The sequence below is a fragment of the Mesocricetus auratus genome, unplaced genomic scaffold, assembly GCF_017639785.1.
Source record: "Mesocricetus auratus isolate SY011 unplaced genomic scaffold, BCM_Maur_2.0 Super-Scaffold_100676, whole genome shotgun sequence".
Classification (NCBI taxonomy): Eukaryota; Metazoa; Chordata; class Mammalia; order Rodentia; family Cricetidae; genus Mesocricetus; species Mesocricetus auratus.
Window position 1 is genome coordinate 147109936 of NW_024429266.1, and position 20450 is coordinate 147130385.

The 20450-nt window shown below is 46.9% G+C and overlaps 1 protein-coding gene across 22 annotated transcripts in view; it reads right to left on the minus strand.

The window, feature by feature from the left end:
* Nucleotides 1–17261, minus strand: part of Dysf (dysferlin) — a 200191-nt gene extending 182930 nt beyond the window's left edge. For 7 of the 22 annotated variants that reach the window (XM_005071090.4, XM_005071086.4, XM_005071088.4 and 4 more), the window contains exon 1: nt 6877–7116. In XM_005071090.4, the coding sequence (XP_005071147.1) occupies nt 6877–6967 (91 nt within the window). In that variant the 5' untranslated portion in view covers nt 6968–7116. Of the gene's footprint in view, nt 1–6876; nt 7118–16688 lie in introns of those variants that run through there. The other 15 variants (XM_040737837.1, XM_040737835.1, XM_040737834.1 and 12 more) reach the window with 3 other exon arrangements.
* Between the last annotated feature and the right edge of the window lie 3189 nt (nt 17262–20450).

Sequence of the window (20450 nt, forward strand, 5' to 3'; positions counted from 1 at the left end):
CTGTGCCTGGCTGTTGATTCTGGCCTTGGGCAATAAGGCTTTTCATCTAACTCCAAAGTGCACAGCTCCTGCTGGGGAGGATGAGGGGGTAGAGGAGCTCCACAGATGCTCTGTGGCTTTGCCCAGGATCCTCAACAGCTATAGGGAAGCCTGGACTTCATTCAGACCACATAGCTCTGCTAAACACACACACACACACACGTGTGCGCACACCCATGCACGTGTACTCAATCATGCGTGTGCAAAGGAGCAGAAGAAAGGAAGGGATGGAGGGAGGAAGGGAAGGAAGGAAGGGAGAATGGAAAGAAGGAAGGATTTCCTGGGTGTGGCACTCTGGAAAGTATACTAGATAAAGATGGAAGGTTGTGACAAGTGCACAACTGAATGAATGGGGTTTTCTTTGTTTTGTTGGGATTTAGTTTTTGTTTGTGGGATAAGGCTCAGCAGTCAAGATAACTCCAAGTTCTATTCCCAATACCCATGTCAGGTAACTAACATACAACCACCTAAAACTGGAGTTCAAAGAGATCCAATGATGCCCTCTTCTGGCTTCTGTGAGCATCTGCACACATGTGACATACATTCTCATATACACATGCACATAAATAAAAATAAATCTTGAAAAATAAATAGATGAGCCAGGCGGTGGTGGCGCACACCTTTAATCCCAGCACTTGGGAGGCAGAGGCAGGCAGATCTCTGTGAGTTCGAGGCAAACCTGATCTACAGAGCGAGTTCCAGGACAGCCTCCAAAACAATACAGAGAAACCATATCTCGAAACAAACAAACAAGCAAACAAGCAAACAAAAAGTCAGTGTGATATTAAGTACATTCACGGGTTTTTAGTGTAGCTCAGGGGTATGGTGTGGGCTTAGTGTGTCCTCAGTCCTGGGTTTCTTCCTTAGCAAACACTTTCCCTCCAAACAAACAGCAAAATCTACCCATAAAGGCTAGCCTTGAACTTCTATGTTGCCTCTGGCTCCCAAGTGCTTGGATTACAATCAAGCTGCACCACACTCGGCTCTATGCAATTTTTGTTAATTAAAGAAAGAAACAAGGAGCTGGAGAAATGGTTTAGCAGTTAAGAGTATTGGTTGCTATTCCAGAAGACATGGCTTTGATTCTTAGCACTCACATGGTGGCTCACAACCTCTGTAACTCCAGTTCCAGGAGAACCAATGTCTACCTCTGACCTCCATGGACACCAGGCACACATGAGGTTTACAGACATACTTGTAGGCAAATCATACATGTAGACATTTTTTTATTTAACTGAAACACTTATGACAAAATGTTACTGACCTTGAAGTCTCTATATAGCCTAGAATGACCTTGAACTTCTGATCTTCTTGCCTCCATATGAAGACCTGGGATTGTGGGTCTGAACCACCACTCCTGATTTCATGCAGTGATTGGAATGGACTCCTGGACCTCATGCATGATAGGCAAGCGCCTTACCACCTAAGTTATATCCCCCGGCCCAACGAGTACTACTGAATCTAAGAGATAGTCAGAGATTTGTATGATCTTGAGAAAATAAATCCTCAACATGACTGATAGAAGATACTGATGGGCAAATGGGAAACTCAGAAAAACCTCAGATAGGACTACAGTAATGTTGCTTCAGGAACTCACCCAAAGAAAGAAGGCAGCTAACACATGGGCAAAAATTTAGCCATCAAGTCAGCAGTATAATTTAAGAATTGGATATAAGTATTTTTAATGTGGTCTAGAGCCAGAATGGTGAAAAAACGGCTATAAGACCAACAATTGGGGAACTGAGGCAGAAGACTCCTGAGAGTTCAAGGCCTGCCTAGGCTGCATAGTAAGACCACATCTTAAAAAAGAAAAAAGAAAGGAAGAAGAGAGATTGTGATCTAAATGCTCAACAGAAGAGAACTGACTGAATTAATTATTGTGCATCCATCAAAATCAAACACTCTACAGACTTGCTAAAGGGCTAACGTAGAAGAATAAGAACCAACACAGAAAGTGTCCTTGGCCTAATTCTATTGTTTTGCTTTTTATTACTTATATCTTTAGTTGAAAATAGATTTTGGGGGGACCGGAGAGATGGCTCAGCAGTTAAGAGCACCCACGTGGTAGCGCACAACTCTCTATGACTCCAGTTGCAGGGGATCTGACAAACTCACACAGACGTACACACACGCAATATACCAATACACATAAAAGGAAAACTGTCTTTCACACAATATATTTTGTTTACAGTCTTCATCCTCCCAACCCCTCCGAGATCCCCCACACTTTCCCATCCACACATGCTGTCTAGTTTTATGTCAGCTTGACACAGACTAGAATCCTCTGAAAGAAGGGAGGCTCAACTGAGAAAATGCCCCCATAACGTGCAGCTCTAGGGCACTTTCTTAATTAGTGATTCATGGGGGTGGCCCAAGGCATGGTGAGTAGGGCCATCCTACTTCCATGGTGCTCCTGGGTTCTATAAGAAAGCAGAATGGCCAGCGGTGGTGGTGCACGCCTTTAATCCCAGCACTCGGGAGGCAGAGGCAGGTGGATCTCTGTGAGTTCCAGGCTGAGCTGGTCCGACAGCCTCCAAAACAATACAGAGAAACCCTGTCTCGTAAAAACCAAAAAAGCAAAAAAGCAAAAAAAAAAAAAAAAAAAGAAAGAAAGAAAGAAAGAAAGAAAGAAAGAAAGAAAGCAGACTGAACCAGCCACAAAGAGCAAACCAGTAAGCAGCACCCCTCCATGGCCTCTGCACCAGCTGCCCTTCCAGGATCCTGTCCTGTTTGAGCTCCTGTCCCGACTTCCTTCAGTGATGGATTACAATGTGGAAGTGTGAGCCAAATAAACCCTTTTCTTCTCAACTTGCTTTTCACTATGGTGTTTCCTCGCAGCAATAGAAACCTAAGACACCACCCAAATCCACACCCTTCTTTTTCTCCCTCAGTCTAAAATAGACATCTAAAAAATAAAAAATAAGATAAAATAAAAACAAACCAGAACAGGACTAAACAAACAGGAAAAAAAGAGGCAAAAATGCAAAAAAAAAAGGCACATGAAGATGCAGAGACTCACACATTGCACATACAGAAATCCCATAAAAACACAAAACTGAAAACCAAAAATATATAAGTAAACATACACACACACACACACATATATATATACACATATATATTCCCAGATTAAGCATTATGAGACCAAAAAAAATAAAAAAATACCACTGACTTCATTTTGTGTTGGCCATCTAGAGCTGTGCCTAGGACCTGCCCTTAAGCGTGGTTTGTATACACAGTGATACTCCATTGGAGAAACTAATTTTTCCTTTGTGAGAGGTTATCAGTTGGAGATAACTTCTGGGTTAGGGATGGGGGCTTGTGTCCATGTCCCCTCTCAGCACTGGGATCCCACCTGACTTAGACCTATATAGGCCCTATGCATGCTTCGATGGCTTATTTTTGAATATGCAAACTTCCAAGGGTCCTCTACAGAGGAAGGTAGGGTGTCTGGGGAATTCTAGTGGAGGGCAGAGAGAGCCAGCGTCTGTGCCTGGATCTGGATGACATTGCAAGGTATCCCATCATGGTGTATCCATCACAGCAGAATTTCTGCACCCTGCACTATTAAATCCTTGCCATGAGTTCTGTGGAGCCTGCATCACATGTCATGGGCTGTTGAACAGCATTGCTGTCCTCTGAGCACTGCATTCCAGCAGCCACCTCCCCCCCCCACCCAATGTCAACTCAAAGTGTTTCCAGACACTGACACAGGTTCCCTGAGGAATCAAATCACCTCAGTGGACATCAAGTCCATCTCTCCTGATAGGTGAGGCAGAAGTCTTCCCTGGGGACAGATTGTCCTGTAAGACTCCCAGGCAAGAGCAGGAAAGAGGGGAAGAGGGAGGAGAGAGGACCCAATGAGCAAACAAGGGAGGGACAGGGAAGGGGAGGGAGACCTCTTGGGTTCCTGGTCAGGAATTCACCAGGTAGGGGACACGGAAAATCCAGAAATGTTTGAACCCCAAAACACCAGGGGACAAATTTCATCCTGAGATGCATCTCCAACATCTAGAAATGGAAATGGGTACATAATATGTGCTCAATAAATATTTGCTCAATGAGAAAAATACTTGCATAGAGGGATAAAAATAATTGCATTACAGGATGGGAAGTGGTTAGGGCAGAGAGAGACGTCAAATGCTGTGAGAAAGGAAGCTGAAACTGCTCATTCATACAAATAATGGTCAGAAAGGTCTATGTGAGCCCAGTTACTCATGGCAATTTTGGTTAAGTAATTAATCAGTGAATACAAGAACAAAGACATGAGCAGTATTCATTAATAGCCTGTATCCTGAGGTCCTCAGATGAGGAAGCCAGACAGCTCTGAGCCCAACCTCCCAGAACCCAGAATCTATTTTTGGAGGCAGGTCCTGAAATTACATCTGAAGCTGGAATGCCGAGGCAACAACTGCAGGGTAAGACCAGTCCAGGCCCACATATTGGAACCATCAGCCACATATTGCAACCAAGCACAGGGTTTGATGCAGGCTAGCTTCTCAGCAAGGAGGCCACTGTCCCTCACTGCTTATCAACCCTGACTGTGCCTCAGGAATACCCTGCTGGGTCCCACCCAAAGAGATCTAGCTCTCAAGAGCAAGGGCCAGGGAGCTTTTGGCAATTGGCTTGTTAAAAGTATACATACCATAGAGGCGGGTGTTGGTGGCATATGCCTTTAATCCCAGCACACAGGAGGTAGAGGCCAGCCTGGTCTACACAGTGAGTTCCAGGACAACCTCCAAATCAATACAGAGAAACCCTGTCTTGAAAAACAAAAACAAAAAAAGTATACCATAGGATGGAGATCCCCCAGATGGGTGCTCCATAAATCCTGGGTCTGATTCTAATGGGTAGGTCAACTCAACCTCAGATTCCATGAAGAATTCCCTGAGTAAGCACAATTATTTCACCCTTAGCATCATTTCCAAAATGGCCTGCATCAGATACATGTTAGAAGCTGATTCTTAGGTCACCTCCAAGATGTTCTTGGGTGGTACCCAGAGTGTTTTTCAAACACTCTCTGCAGGTGACTCTCAGGTACCATGAAGTACAAGGATCATGCCTAGATTGAGGGAGACTTGGGACCAGATAGGGAAAGTCATGTATTGTTCAACAGAGGACAACCCAGTGAATTGTCAAGACAGGCGACTGCTCTCAGGAGTCCTGACATCTGAAGTAGGGCTGGGGAGAATGTACTAGCAGACCCAACAAGGTGCTGTTGCAGCTAAGCAGGGGATTACTGAAAGCCAGGGAGTTCTTGGGAGCCTTCTTGGGAAAGATGGCAATACAGACTCGGGTTAGCTCTCATCCCTGCTGGAGATGTTACATGCTATCCCAGCCCTTCTTATCTGTCCTCCATACAGGTGGGGGTGCTGAGATTGGGAAAGATGACAGTGAGCATGTTCAGGGTACCCAAACCAGGGCAACAGCCAAGCAGTGCCTCAGCAGTCTGACCACCTGTCTGACACAAGATCATTCTCTGTACTGGAAGTTTTGTCTGGTGGTTTGGTTTGGTTTGAACTAGGGATGAAGTCCAAGCGCTTCTTCATTCATGTTGGGGAAATGCTCAGGATCCTGATAAAGGAAAGCGGTTGCCTAGCAAGCAGGAAGACCAAAGTTTGGTGATAAAATAAACAAAACCTAACTATTGTGGCATGTATTATAAGTCCAGCATTGAGGGGAGGCAGAGACAGGTAAAACCTTAGGGCTCACTGGCCAGCCAACTTACACAACCTGTCAAATCCTAAGCCAGTTAGAGACCATGTCTCAAAAATAAAATAGAACAGTGAATAACACCTGAGATTAGAAGCTATCCTCTGGCATCCCACACATGTATGTACACATATGTATACACACACATACATACACCACACAAAGAAAAGTACTCTTCCACAGAGCTACACCCAACAACTGCCCCCAACAATTTCTATACAGTGAAAGTCACTGTGTAGAAAGTCACTCCGTGAGTCATTCATCTCTCACTATTATTTGAGGGGGAGTACTTGCAGAGTGGACATCACAAAGGTTTGCATCTTTGTGAAAAGCCCTGCCTCAGTTCCTCTACCCGTGGCTATCTTTTTCTGTAGTTTTCAATCCCACAGAGCCACAGAGTGTAGGTCCTAGTGAGAGGAAGCCCTTTCTCCTCTCAGTTATCTTTGTCTGCAGAACTAGGGTCCTGACTCACCACTATTGTTCCTTCTCCCGATTTTGACAGGTCCTTCCTCTTCCCTTTCCCCTCCTGAGACACCCCTCCCTTGGGAATCTGCCTGGAGCTAGGGTGAAGGGTCCTGGGGAGTGGAGGAAAGTACAGTTTCAACAGAGGAACTCTTTTCTAGTCTAAGCAACACATATAGAGGCCTAGCTCTCGATATGGAAATCATCGCAGACACCCCTCACACTCCCTGGGTCAGAGCCCTATCCATAGTATTCAGCTCCTTCTGGTTGCCATTTGGCCATTCAAACAGGCAGTGCTCAGTCGCATTCATGAATGGATGGATGCGATATAACTTTCAAAGCGCGCTGTTTAAACTCTCACAAACCAGTTATGCAGCCCTAATTAACACCTCTACTTTCCATGTCCATCTTCCAACCCACCCTGTGCCCACTACCCAGGAAGCGCCCACCTTTCTTCCTTTTTGGGTACCTTCTTAGGAAAACTACTGCCTTTGCATGGTACTTCCAGGTTCCCTGAATCCTGTGGCATTTGCTGCTTTAGATTTCCTGGCTGTCAATCCCAGGGCAGGATTTCTGGTCTGATCTGAGTCCACAGACCCCGAAACTTGGGGTAGAGAAACGGATGGCGCCCAAGATTGTATGCACTGCCCTCGGGGCTCTCACCTCGGAAAATCAGGCTGGCGACAGGGTCGCTGCGCTGGTCCTTCTTCACATTGGGGAGGTTGCTGGCCCTCACCAGCAGACAACAGAGCATGGCTCTGCAGTCTAGGCGTGCGGAACGGTGGGAGCAGGAACGCAGGACACAGCAGCTACTACTACCCGACTAGCGTTCAGTCCGGAATGGCCACACCAAGATAGCGGTCGCTCCGCTGCGCCTCCACGGAGACTTGGTCAGCCCCGAGATGAAAGGCTGTGTGTGGGACAAGGTACACCCACAGAGAGGATCCTCCCCTCCAGCCCGGCCTGGGTCCGCCCTTAGGGAGGTGGCCTGGGAGGAGCAAGAAAGGAATTCAGGCTCTGTCCAGGCGCGGGTGACTTGTCCTAAGGGTCCCCAGAGAAGGAAACAAGGACAGCGCGGGTTGGTGCCTGAGGCACCATGGGTCCAAAGAGCTGCGCGCCTAAGAAGTGCACACAGTGCGTCCTGTGCACCCAGCCCCGGCTCTGCCGCGGGGATTTCCCGGTGGCGCCTGGAGTTGTGAAGGTCTGGACTCAAATCGTACTGTGTTCCAAGTCGCAGCCCATTCTATCTCCTGCGGTTCCCCACCGCAACAATCTCTGAGCTCCTCACCCTCCACACTGGAGAAGGTTGCTTAAGTTGAGCCTTAAATCATCCTGATCCTTAGCACTCTTCTGCTTCTGCGTCTGATCCCTTAACAGCCTATGAAGGTCCTCCTCACAGGGCCTTCGCTTCTCTGTTTTCCTACACCCCAGCAGGTATCTGGAGAAAGAACAGGATCCCTCCCCTTGTTTTGAGGGGCACAGCACTTTCATAGGGGAAAACCCACTCTGTGTAGCCCACTCCACTCCTGCACCCTAACGGTGTGGCTTGACGGGGAAGGCAATCCACTGGAGTGATTGCCTTAGAGGTCTGCTGTGAGACTGTGATTGTCAAGTTCCTCATCTCCCTCTCCCCTGAGAGCACACATGTATTGGGGACCACGCCACTCTACCGCTAAGCTAAAACCCCAGCCATATGCACTTTTTGCAACATTTTTTGAAAGAGCCTACAAACTTTCTGTCTGCATTCTTTCTCCTCTACTCTCTTGAACCATCTAGTAATGCTTCCAAATCTTGTCACGCCACCAAAACCACAGATCCTATGGGCTCTGCTTGAAAATATGACAAGGAGAAGGAGAAGGAGAAGGGGGAAGGGGGAGAAGGAAGAGGAGATCTGTACAAGAGCACGTTCTCCATAAATAATAATTTTTTAAAGAAATGGTTTAAAAACAGACGCAGACCCTATCCCTTCTCAGCTTTATCGAAGTCACTGCTTGTTTAGCCTGAGCTACAGTGACAGACTCCATCCAGTCTCCTGTCTTCTGCCTCTGCCCTCGCCTTCACCACCACCACGTATACTCTCAACCCAGTGTCACCTGGTGTCACTCCTCCACTCAAAATCTCGCTTAAAGTAGGACCCGGAGCCCCTAGATGACCTTTAAAGCCCTGCCTAACCCACCCTTCTTCAGGGTCCTTGCCCTCCTCAAGCAAGGTTCCTCAAACGTGTCAGGCCAGCAGCTTTGGATCCTGAGAGCTGTTCTCTCTGACTGTAATGCTTACTCCTGCCCTTCATTTACCAGTTCATACCTGGGGCTCTTGGATTATTGCATACTGCAAACGGTACACAGTAAAGGACTGAAGTCATGTGGCCATGTAATGTTTTCCTTTAGAGAAATGTATACATCAGATTAGGGACCTTGGTGTGAAAAGAATACCTTACCCCCAAAACAACTTTGTGTAACAATCAATAAATATGCCTTTGTGTGGAGGTTTGAGGGTCAGACAAGAGGCTGGACCTTCCTGCTGACACACGGGCCTCCAGAGGCTGGACCTTCCTGCCGACACAGGCCTTAAATTTTTATCTGGGCGTGGTCCCTCTCTTCAATGGACCCATGCAACACAGAACACCGTGGCACTGTGGAGTTAAGGGAATTCTGTTAGCCACTGTAGCCTTCTCAGCACCTGGAACAGGGTTTTGCACAAGGCAGGCTCTCTATAAATGTCTTCCAACCCGTTCACTAAGAGAACACTGCACCCCACACTTCTCATTGGTCACCTCTAGCTTACTGGGAATCCTTCCACTCTGTATACTCCACATCAGGGAATGTAGACAGTAGATAGCATCAGTCTCATCTCTAGGTACTGTGGGACATGCTCTCAAGAAGAACAAAGCCCCTAAAAGGGTCAGTAATTTCCACTGGAATGGGGCACAATGAAGGGAAGGGTAAGAAGGAGAGTTGGTGGTTGTCCATTTTCCAGAACCTTCTCTAGCTGCTCTTATTCTCCTTAACTCTACTCCTCTTCTTTGGTTCCCACTTCTCTTCTAGCAGAACCTAGCCCACTTTTGGCTCCAAGCTGGATCCTGCTCTATCTCCTGCCAAGAGCAGAGTCGCCATGGGTCTGCATCCTACGTTGTTCTTGTGAGGGCACAGGGTTACACGTCCTGAACCAAGAAACTGAACTCCCACTCCCGCTTCCTGTAAGCAAGGCAGCATAGAGCAAAGTGCCAGTGAGACCCAAATGCCCCAGGTAGCCTGGACAACAGATCAGAGACAGCACTGAAACTGCCTGGTTCCAGGTGATGCTATGCAGTATGCAGTGCACATGCTTATCCAGAACTCATCCTGTCTCTAGCTTTCAGGTGAATCACTGATCACTTGGAACTGTCATTTAAGTCTACCTGAGACAAGAATGTCAGATAATTGCAACTTAGGTCACTCTTCTGAATACTCATAATGTTGGTTCCACCCAGGTGTCCACAGGCTCCTGATGCCTTTTACTGGCATCTGCTTTAGCCTGCTGACTGATGGAATCTCCTAACTGTCCATGTCATGGTCACCACAGCCCCATACGGTTCATTACCCACACTGCAGTCACGAGATTTTCAAACATAGTTGGGTCACTGCCCTGATGAAGATCTCTCAAATGCCTTCCCTTCTTTTGGAATGAAACCTACATTCCTTTCCTATGCCAGAGGTTAAGGCTACTCAGGCCTTTGACCCTAGAGCTGCCATTCCAGAGAGTTCTCAGTTTCTCAAATATACCAAGTTCCCCTCCAGCCTGGAAGTCTGCTTGCAGCTGCTTTCCTGCCTCCTCTGCAGTGACACCTCCATCCACCCATGAGGGTTCAGTTCAAGCATCAGTCCCCAGGGAAGCAGTGCCTGGCCTCCCTCTAGGCTGGGTCACTCTGGTAAGTCATCACTTCAGCTCCTTAGTGTTCATGACAATTGTAAGGAAGGCCTATCCACAAAATTGCTTGTTCATTGTTAGAGATCAGGGCTGGCTCAGCGCCCTGGTGTTCCCAGTGTGTAGGTCAGGGCTGGCCTGGACTTGAAGCAGTGGACACTGCACAGGGCTCCCCAGAATGGGCTCCACCTCCACAGGCAGCCCTTTTCAGAGAGGACTGCACTGCCCCCTAGGGGAAATTACAGATAATGTGAGCTTTTTTTTTTTTTTTAAAGATTCCTAGCTTTGGCCGCCAGCCCCTCTGCATGTTCAAGAACACAACACACACACACACACACACACACACACACACACACACACACACACACCCTATCACACCATTTCTTTACCCCTGTCCCCACTCCAGTCCACCACAGTCAGCACAGGAAATCTGCAAGGGGTATTTAAAAGAGAACTATTTCAAGGGACTTCAGCAAACCATTCATTGGCCTGTGTCCAAGCAACAGGGACTCCACATACCTTTTCCATAAACCAAAAAAGCAACAGCTGATGACCCAAACTCTGAGTACGTCCTGAGGCCTCTTCCCATCTGAACCTCCAACTTCCTGGTCTTCCTGCTGCTTGCTGCTCAGGGCTTTGGCAAAACAGATAGCTGCTCCCTTCTAAACTTCACAGCGGGGCCTAGAAACTCAATAGGGCCCCCTGTCAAAGGGATTTGTCTCAGTGATAAATCTGTAGTAGGGCTAAAGAGACAGCTTAGACAGTAAAGTGCTTGCCATGAAAATGTTAGAAGAGGCATTCCATCCCAGAAGTCATGTAAAAAAACAAACCAAAACAAAAAGGCCAGGTGTGGTAGAACACGCTTGTAATCCCAGTACTGGAAGGGATGTGCGCCTGCTTGTTCATGCATGTGTACACATACACATAAACAGAATGAAGCTTTAATGGAGAATGGGGTTTGGACCACAACTTGCCTCCCTGCCCTCCATATGTATCTGTTCTTTCCTCTTCCACTGGCATCTCCCACAGCTTTACCTGGCACTTGGTATCCAAATTGAAATCTGTATTTCCTAGCCTCCCTTGTAACTATATGAGTATGAGATCAATGAGATAGGAGGAGGAAGTGTGTATGTAACCATCTGGTATGTCTTTAAGGAGAAAAAGTGTACTTCCCAGTACCTTTTCCTTCTAGCTGGAATGTGAATTATGATGTTGTACTATCACAGGTCATATTGTCAAAGACACGCCATGGAGAGAACAGAAGAACAGGCAGAATGATCTTGGATAACCTGATGTATCAGGAGCTTTTGAACTGGGATGTGTATATGTTGATGATTACCATTGTTTATAATGGAAGCATTAGGGCTCTCATAATACTGGGTATGCATTGATCTGCAGCTACAGAGAGAGCAACCTGTTCACCAATAGGAAGGAAGAGGGCCAGCTAGAATTCCAGTGGGAATGGAATCAATTGTGAAACAATTGTATAAGAAGTCCAATTTTGTGATGTTGTGGCACCACTCATGGGTGCTGACAGGTAAGTCTAAAGGAAGGGAAGCAGTCTTATAATTTATAGGACTAAACATAAACACTATGCATCATATAATACACTGTGTCCCCTGAGGCCCAGGCTATGAATGTGTTATCTTGGGGCAATATGATGTTCCATAGCAAAATTGTGCACAAGTTAAGCATTGGAAGATTTCCCATACCAATCTCCTTTTACAGCTTCCTTTGAAAATTGAGAGAAGCTGGCAAAAGAGCCTGTTTAACACAAATATAGCACCTGTGTACGGGTCAAGGGGAGAGGTGTATTTATCCAATGAGCACAACATGTCTTTTTCTCCATAGCCCAGTCTAGGTCACATCACTGGCCAGGCTCTCAATACACAGGGGAGTTTGTATTACTGTTCTCTGTAATCTCTTGTTGGTCCTACCACCTGGCCATGGATGAAAGGTGAAACTTTCTTTGACAACATTCTCATACTACCTAGAGCTTTGTTTCCCCAAGATCTAAACACCAAGCACCTTGAGGCCCAGACCTTGACTTCTGGCTCAGTGACACCACTCTTTAGAGGGGTGCACTGCATGAGTTTACACATTTGCCAGTCCCTTAATCTTCCAGAAGTATGGATGCTCCTGTGTGTCCTTCTCTCTGCTACCCTTACCTCTCTCCCTGGATACCCCAATCCAGCCACTATCTTTACATTGCTGAGTATGTAAAATCCTCATGTGGTCCAACTACAACCATAATATGTGGCCACCAGGAAGAGCCTGCCATGGCAGAAATGGTGCAGGCTCCTGGCCAGCCATCTTTTCCTCATGGTGTTACCCAAAATTTGCAGAGTTTAACTTAGCATCTGTGAAAACAAGAGGGCCTGGCCGTAGTGGCACAGACCTTTAATCCCAACATTCTGGAGGCGGAGGCAGGCAGATCTCTGTGAGTTCAAGGCCAGCCTGGTCTACAGAGCTAGTTCCAAGATAGCTAGGGCTGTTACACAGAGAAACCCTGTCTTGAAAAATCGACAAAAAAAAAGATACTGAAAGTTTTCTTAGGTTTGTCTTGATAAATGTACATGTTAATTATAATAGTAATTACAAAAATATATAATTACATATAATAATTATAGTTAACATGTATTAGCTTTTGTTTTATTGAGACAGAGTCTTATGTAGCCCAGGCCAGCCTGAAACTCTATGTAGCTGAGGATGACATTAAGTTTCTGATCCTCCTGCCTCAGTCTCCCAAGGACTAGGATTACACATATATATCACCAAACCTGACTTTATGCAGAGGTAGAGATTAACTCAGGGCTCTCTTCCTACCAAGCAAACATTCTACCAACCAAGTTATATCACCAGTCCTAGAGTTAACATGTGTTTAGGCCCAGCCAATACAGAAAGTGTTTCATCCAGTCTACAACATTCCACAGTGGAGGAAACTGAGAGACACACAGAGCAGTTGAGTGACTTGTTCAAGGACACACAATTGAAAAGTGGCAGAGCTGGAATACAAGGTTCGAGATTGAAAATCCTAAATAGTTTAAATACAAAACTGGTACTCTCAGCTGCTTCCTTCCTTCCTTCCTTTCTCCCTCCCTCCCTCCCTTCCTTTCTTCCTTCTTCCCTCCCTTCCTCAATAGTTTTATGACACTGGGTTGTAACCAAGGCTACCAGCTGTCTGCACTTCTTAGTCTCCTTTTCAACCTCTATTTGGTAAAAATCCCCACAGTGACACCACTGCCCTCTCCCCCAGAGTACTTGCTTTGTTCAAAAGGATGTCATCCTAGAAACATATGACCCACCCCCATGGACTTGGAGTATCAGATCCTAAGCAGGCACCTCCACAGGTATATATATGAGGGCTCTGTGACTGGACCTAGGACAAGGGCTGGAACACCTGGGAATTGCACTAAATGGTATCTGACTGGGCCATCTGACACAGAGACGGTGAGTCATGACAGAGGCTTGCTAAGATGAGAATGTGTCCTCAAGGCCACACAAAGAACTAAGGATCTCCAGACCTAGGTGAGTAAGAACTACTTGTGTGATGGGTCAGGGTCATGAGTGTACACAAGTCAACATGCAAATGGGCACCAGAACCTGAATTCAGTCTTCTCCTTCCTTCTTTTGTTTCTGAGTCAGACCTGAAGACGACAGTGGAGTGAGTAAAGATGGGGTAGAGATGACTCCAGATCCAGGCTGCCTGCCATGGAAGTCCCCCACGGGAGCAAACATCAGGGTAGTCACTTCAGCTCAGTTTTCTATTCTATGAAGTGGGGTGATGAGAGTTGCTACCACCTGTGCTTGCTATTGGACCAGGATGTAATCTGTGTTATACATTCTGTTCAAACTCATGTAGGGTATAGTAAATCTGGATCTTGTCCATAGGATTTTTGTGGGGTTTTACAGAAAACAGTTTCTGAAAATGATGTATTGCTTATGTTTATCCAATGCCCATTTCCCTTCCTTGTAATAAAGACATATTAAGAAGTCAGAACTGGGTGGCGGTGGTGCATTCCTTTAATCCCAGCACTTGAGAGGCAAAGGCAGACATATCTGTCTCTGAGTTCAAAACCAGCCTGGTCTACAAAGCAAATTCTAGGGCAACCAGGATACACTGAGAAACCATGTCTCAAAAAATGAAAGAAGAGGAAGAGGAAGAGGAAGAGGAAGAAGTAGTAGCAGTAAAAGTTGTCGGGCCCCTCCACCTTTGGGTCACTCGTACTATACTCTGCTCCTCACAGTGCTGTGTTCCTTTTCCTAGACTCAACTCTACAGCGGGCATTCAGCCTGGTTGCTGTGGGTGGCACATGGTGTGCATTCCAGAGCCCTTTCTTCTCCGTGGGCCTCTATGAGGGGATGCTCTGACAAATGTCTGATCTTGGCAAAACCCTGAGTCTTTGGGGTCAAATCCTCATCGGTTAAGGGCATATACCCTTTCCCTTCGACCCTAGAGAGCTGACTGAGCATGACATGAATCTACTGTTGCACAGAAGATCTGTGAGACCTTGTGACCATGTCACTGGAAAGGCAGGTCTAGGTCAGCCTGGGAGAATAGGCTTCCCGGAAGGGAGGTTTGCATTTGTCTGCCCCTGGCCAGAGCCTGCTCTGTAATCATTCACCAACCTGGCCCTGACAAGTAGAAGGGTGAGCAAGCTTAAATACTGCAAGGCAGCCAAATTTAGACATGGGTTAAGAGTTTGGCTAAAGCAGGAGGTGGAAGGTAGCCAGGGCCTGGGGGAGGGGGAAGAACTTTCTCTACTCCTGACAATGACATCCTGGGTGGTGAGTTCCAGCCAGCCTGCTTCTCAGGTTCAGAGCACAGATAATGCACTTCCTTTCTCTACAGTGAGCTCTGGGCTCCAGGAAAGGGGAGTATACTCAGAGGAGCCAGGCAACAGCAAAAAGGACTATGAATGACATCCTCCTGGAGAGGTTGAGGGAAGCCTCCAGACAGGCCCCCTGGGGCTAAATGAGGAGGGGCCTAGGGCTTCTGCACTTCCTCCAGTGGGTCAGAAAGCACTGCCATTCATTAGTATCCCTAGCCTTTCTCCTGGTAGAGCTCCTGAGTCTGCCCTGGGGGTGGGGTGAACAGGAGGAAGAGCCTGCAGGGAACCATAGCAGAGAAGGGAGGAGGCCAGGGAAGCTGGAAGGAAATCGGGGCTGCCTGGGTGGATGCTCCTGAGAGGAGACTCAGACTCCTCACAGTGCTGAGGTGTGCCTTTGCAGAGCTGCTCAGATGCCCACTGAGGATACAGGGAAGAAACACAAAAGTCTCCACCCCAACCCCATGAGAAGATGTCCTTGTCCTGTCTGCTGGAAACACATTGATAAAGTTCATTTCCAAAGGCTTCTATGGGAAGCTGATGGACAAAGTCAAAGCATGGGGGTGGGGGCACGCATATGGAATATTCCGTAAATTCTCCAATTCCTTCTCTTAGTGCAGGCTGCTTTCCAAGCTGCCCATCCTGGGCCTCTCTGTCCAAAGATACATCAAATTCTACTCAGCACTGGGTGCTCCCAACACATCTGCATGCACCGTGCTTGTCCTAAGCCTGCCTTCGGAGAGCAACCATTTTTTGTGGGCATCCCAGAGGTCCCAGGGACTTCCAGGGTGTGCACACGTCTGGGAGCACATATGCATACTTAATGACTGGTGATACTGAAAGGGGTTGCCCACTAGGTGGCCAGGGGCTGACTGCCGCTCTAATCTTCTGGGCCAGAGACACAAAGAAAAGAGGACTGTCGGTGAAGAAGACTGAGAAGAGAGCCTATAGGGTGAACAGCGAAACTGGCCCACTCCTGAGCTGGAAGACAAACTATGAAGACCTCAGCTCTGGGGTGGGGAAGGGTTGTCCTAGGAAAGTAGACACGACCAACCTTCACATCCTGAAGGAAAAGCACAGGCATCACCCTGTCAAAATTTGTGAAAAGTCCCAGGACTGCAGAGGAGCAGGCTGTCTGGCATTAGGTTAGTAATGGTGGCAGCTTAACTTCCCCCCATCTTGTGTGTGTGTGTGTGTGTGTGTGTGTGTGTGTGTGAGAGAGAGAGAGAGAGAGAGAGAGAGAGAGAGAGAGAGAGAGAGAGAGAGAGAGAGAGAGAGAGAGAGAGAGAGACTGGGATTCCTGGAGGTGTGGCTTTGCTTTTGACTCCAGTGGCAGCCAGCCCGCTAGTCTAGCTTCTGATAGTGAGCAAAGGCCCAGGGAAGCTGGGTTATAAATAGGTGAAGGCCCAGGCCTTCCGGGGAGAGGAGCAGAGTCCTGCTAGACGGTGCAGCCAAAAGTGGAAAGAGTTCTTTTAAGGAATCCAGAGAAGAGGGGTAGTGGCCCCGTCCTCCTGCTCTACCAAATGCCACCCCTGGCTCAGCTGAAACACAGTCAAACCACTTCTATCTCACAGCCTCAGTTTCCCAAGTCGCCCCACCCTCTCCTCTGCATCTCTTCAATATCCAACATCAGCCTGGTAGAGCCTAGTCAGTCTTTCCTGGCTTCCAGGCACGCCTCAATCGCGCCCCAGGATCCCACTCCGATCCAGCCGGATTCCCTGGCTGTGTCTCCGGTGTTCCTACCTGCAAACACAGCAGAGCAGTAGGCATCGCTGATGTCGGAGTCCGGGGTGTGGACATTCTCCGCGAAGAGGATGAAGACTCGTAGCATCACGAAACAGGAGGGGCAGGGCCAAGGTGCAGGCAGAGAGTCCCCCTCACGAGCAAGGTTGACTTGGATGGCTGGCTGGCCGTTGTCCTGAAGAGGAACAGGCTCGTCCAGATGGCCTAAGTGGGCTAGGCTAGGACCCCGCCTCCGACTTCCTCACCCGGCTAGTCAGCGTACATTTCGAGAACAGGGGCTTCTGTTCATTTCCCACCCCCGCAGTCCTACTCCAGTTTCATGGAATTCAATGCCCAGGCCACCAGCTTTCCCAATGACACGGCACTTTGGACTAGACCCTGCAGCTACGGGCTGGGCGGTGGCCGGGATGGCCCGAGAAATAACAAGCGCTTCAAGCCCTCAGAGCAGCACAGATCTCGCTCCGGGACAGAAGCTCGGCCCCTCCCCTGACCTCTGGCCGATAGCTGCGCTATGCTTGGCTATGCTTGTCTCTTGCAGTGGCCATGGGGACTTGGTAGCTCCTTAGAAGCCGGCCAGCGGCCAGCCCTGGTGAGGGAGAGCGATCCAGTGCATAAAGCTGCGAGCAGGCGCACAGCAGGGGCTTTCCCTGGGAGTCAGAATTTCATTGGTGGACAGCACGGCGGCTTTAAAAACTTTGCCGGCTTTCCTGGCTATAAAAATAACACATGCTTTAGATAGATAGATAGATAGATAGATAGATAGATAGATAGATAGATAGATAGATAGATAGATAGATGGATGACACAAAAGAAGACATCTCTGGTTCTTTAAGAGAACAATAGCAACAAAAACTGTATTAAAATAAGATTAGAATTTTTACCACTCTAGGTTTCCCTCTGAACCTGTAAATGCAAGTAAGCGACAATTTGCATTGATTACCCAAGTCAGAGGATCTGTGCTTTGTCCTACTGTTTCATGTAACTTTGCTCTTCTTGTATCACTAAAAATTCTTCCTAAACAGTATTGGAAAGACGAGCTAAGAGCTAAGCTGTTAAGAGCACTTGCTGCTCTTCTAAAAGAACTTGGGTTTGATTCCCAGCAGCCATATGGCACACTCCAACTGTCTTTAACTCCAACTTTGGGGGAGCTGATGCCCTTTTATGGTTTCTTCTGGCAGTGCATACACATGGTGCGCACTGGCACGCGTGCTCGCGCGCGCGCGCGCACACACACACACACACACACACACGCCAGCTAAACACTCATACACATAAAATAAGTGTAAAAACGAATTCTTCATGAACAGCCTCTACAAGGCCAGTGAGATAACTCGTCAGGTAAAGATACCTGCTACCAAGTCTGAGTTCAATATCTGGGACCCACATGGTAGAAGGAGGACAGACTCAGCCATTTGTTCTCTGACCTCCACAGATATCAGTTACCACACCACACCACACCACACACACACACACACACACACACACACACACACACACACTTTCAATGGCTGCATAACTGTAGTAATTTCAGTGTACTGTCCTCACAAAGCTTCCTTTTCTTATCACACACCAGGCACTCTCCCCAGATACTTGCTATTAAAATAGTGAGAATTTATATATTTTTCCAAATTAAGGTGGGACTGGTTCATGGTGGCCCTACACCTTTTATCCCACCACTTAGGAGGCAAAGGCAGGTGAATCTTTATGACTCTCAGGCCAGCCAGGGCTACAGAGTGAGACCCTATCTTTAAAAAAAGATAGGAAGAAAGAGAAGGAAAAGAAAAAAAGGAAAGAAGGATAAAGAAAGAATTTAACATTAGGATATAAGCCTATCTTGAGTTCCCCTCAGATTGAATTACTAGCTGTGAGATTATAAGATTACAAGATGCTTTTTCCCTCTCTCTTTCCTTTTCTTTTTGCTTGCTTCTAGTGCTCATTGCTAAACTGCTATCCCAGACCTGAGTATATCCATCCTCCCATCAACTCATCTGTGACTCATCTTCTAAAGAGGCCCAATTGGGCGAGCCATCAGCTGTCAGCAGGGCCTCTCCAGCAGCCCATAAGTGTGGCAGACAAACCAGGGTGACAAAAAAAAAGTGATGATTGTGACTGCAAATATTTCCTGTGGCCGCTGAGGGTCCTTCTGCTGCAGTGGGTGCCTTCTGATTTTCTTTGCCTGTAATACAATACGTGATTGTGGGAAAAAGCAAAGTAAGAGTTTGGAATGCAATAACTTATATAAGGGGTCTAAATCAAGTCTCAAGACCAGCACTATGCTGGATGATGGGGATATGAAAAGTGATCTAGTCCACCTACATTCCTCTCCAAGAATTTATATCTTGGAAACTTAACCGCTAGCACTTTGCTTTTGAGACAGGGTAGCTGTATTTCTAGATGGCCTCAAATTGATCATGTAACCAAGGATGGTCTTGAACTTCTAATCTTCCTACCTCTATTTCCCAAATGCTGGGATTTACAGATGTGGGTTATTATGCCCAATTTGATGTGGCACTGGAAACCAAACTCAGGGTGCTGCATATGCTAACCTAGCACCTTACCTAATGAACTACATCTCCAGCCCACTAACCCTCATACCTCAAAATATGACAGTTTGGAGACAGGCTCTTTGGTGAAGTGATTAAGTCAAAATGAACTAGAATAATCTCTAACCTAGTCTGACTAGTGTCATCTTTTTAAAGATTTACTTTAATCTTAAAATTGTGTGTGTGTGTATGTTATATGCACATGTATCTAGGTGCCCAAGAAAGCCATAGAGAATATCAGATTCCTTGAAGCTGGAAATACAGGAGGATGTGTATCCTTGACATAGGTGCTGGGAGCCAAACTCTGGAAGAGTAGTAAGTGCTTTTAACCACTGAGCAACCTTTCTGGCACCCAAGTAATGACCTACTGAAAACAAACTTGGGCACAAAGATAAACTAGAGATGTGTGCATGTGAAAAAAAAAGCCATGTGAAGACAAGACAGCAAGAAGACAGCCAACTGCAAGCCAAAGAGAGCAGCTTTAGAAACCACACTTGCTTCTCAACACCTTAATCTCACAATGGGTCGCAAATTTCTATCATGTAAGCCATCAGGTCACTGCTATTCATTGTTACAGACCTAGCTACCTGTATAGCCTCTGGCCTCAAGGAGCTTCTACTTCAGTGAAGAGATCTGGCATTTCTTGGATGATCATTAGTCAGTCATACACCAGTTCCAACCAGAAAGTGCAATTAAAGACAAAAGATGGAGGAGAGGGGAGTGGACATAGTGAGTGCTTACAGACAGATCCGAAGGGCTGTTAGAAATGTTAGTGCAAGACTGAGGTGAGAGCAGAGGAGGAGAGTTCTTCAAGGAGAGGGAAAGTTCTGCATTAAGGCTTGAAAGGGGTGGGAGAGAGAACAAAGTAATGGGTTATAAATGAAAGGGTGTGGGAGGGGGCAAGGCAGGAGACCTGCAGGCCTTGTGGGACGCTGTCAAGTGTTAGAATCCCATCTATTTTTCTAAAGCACCCCATCTGATTTTTGAAGGACATGAAAGAGACCAGAGTAGAAGTGAAAAATCAGAAACTATAGCAGAGCGCCACATGAAAGATAATGAAAGATTAAGACTGTAAAGATACACAAGTTCAGTAGAATAAAGTAGAGGAAAGAGAGGTTTTTGTTGTTGCTGCAGTTGGTTTTTTGTTTGTTTGTTTGGTTGGTTGATTGGTTTTGGTTTTTCAAGACAGGGCTTCTGTGTAACCTTGGCTATTCTAGAA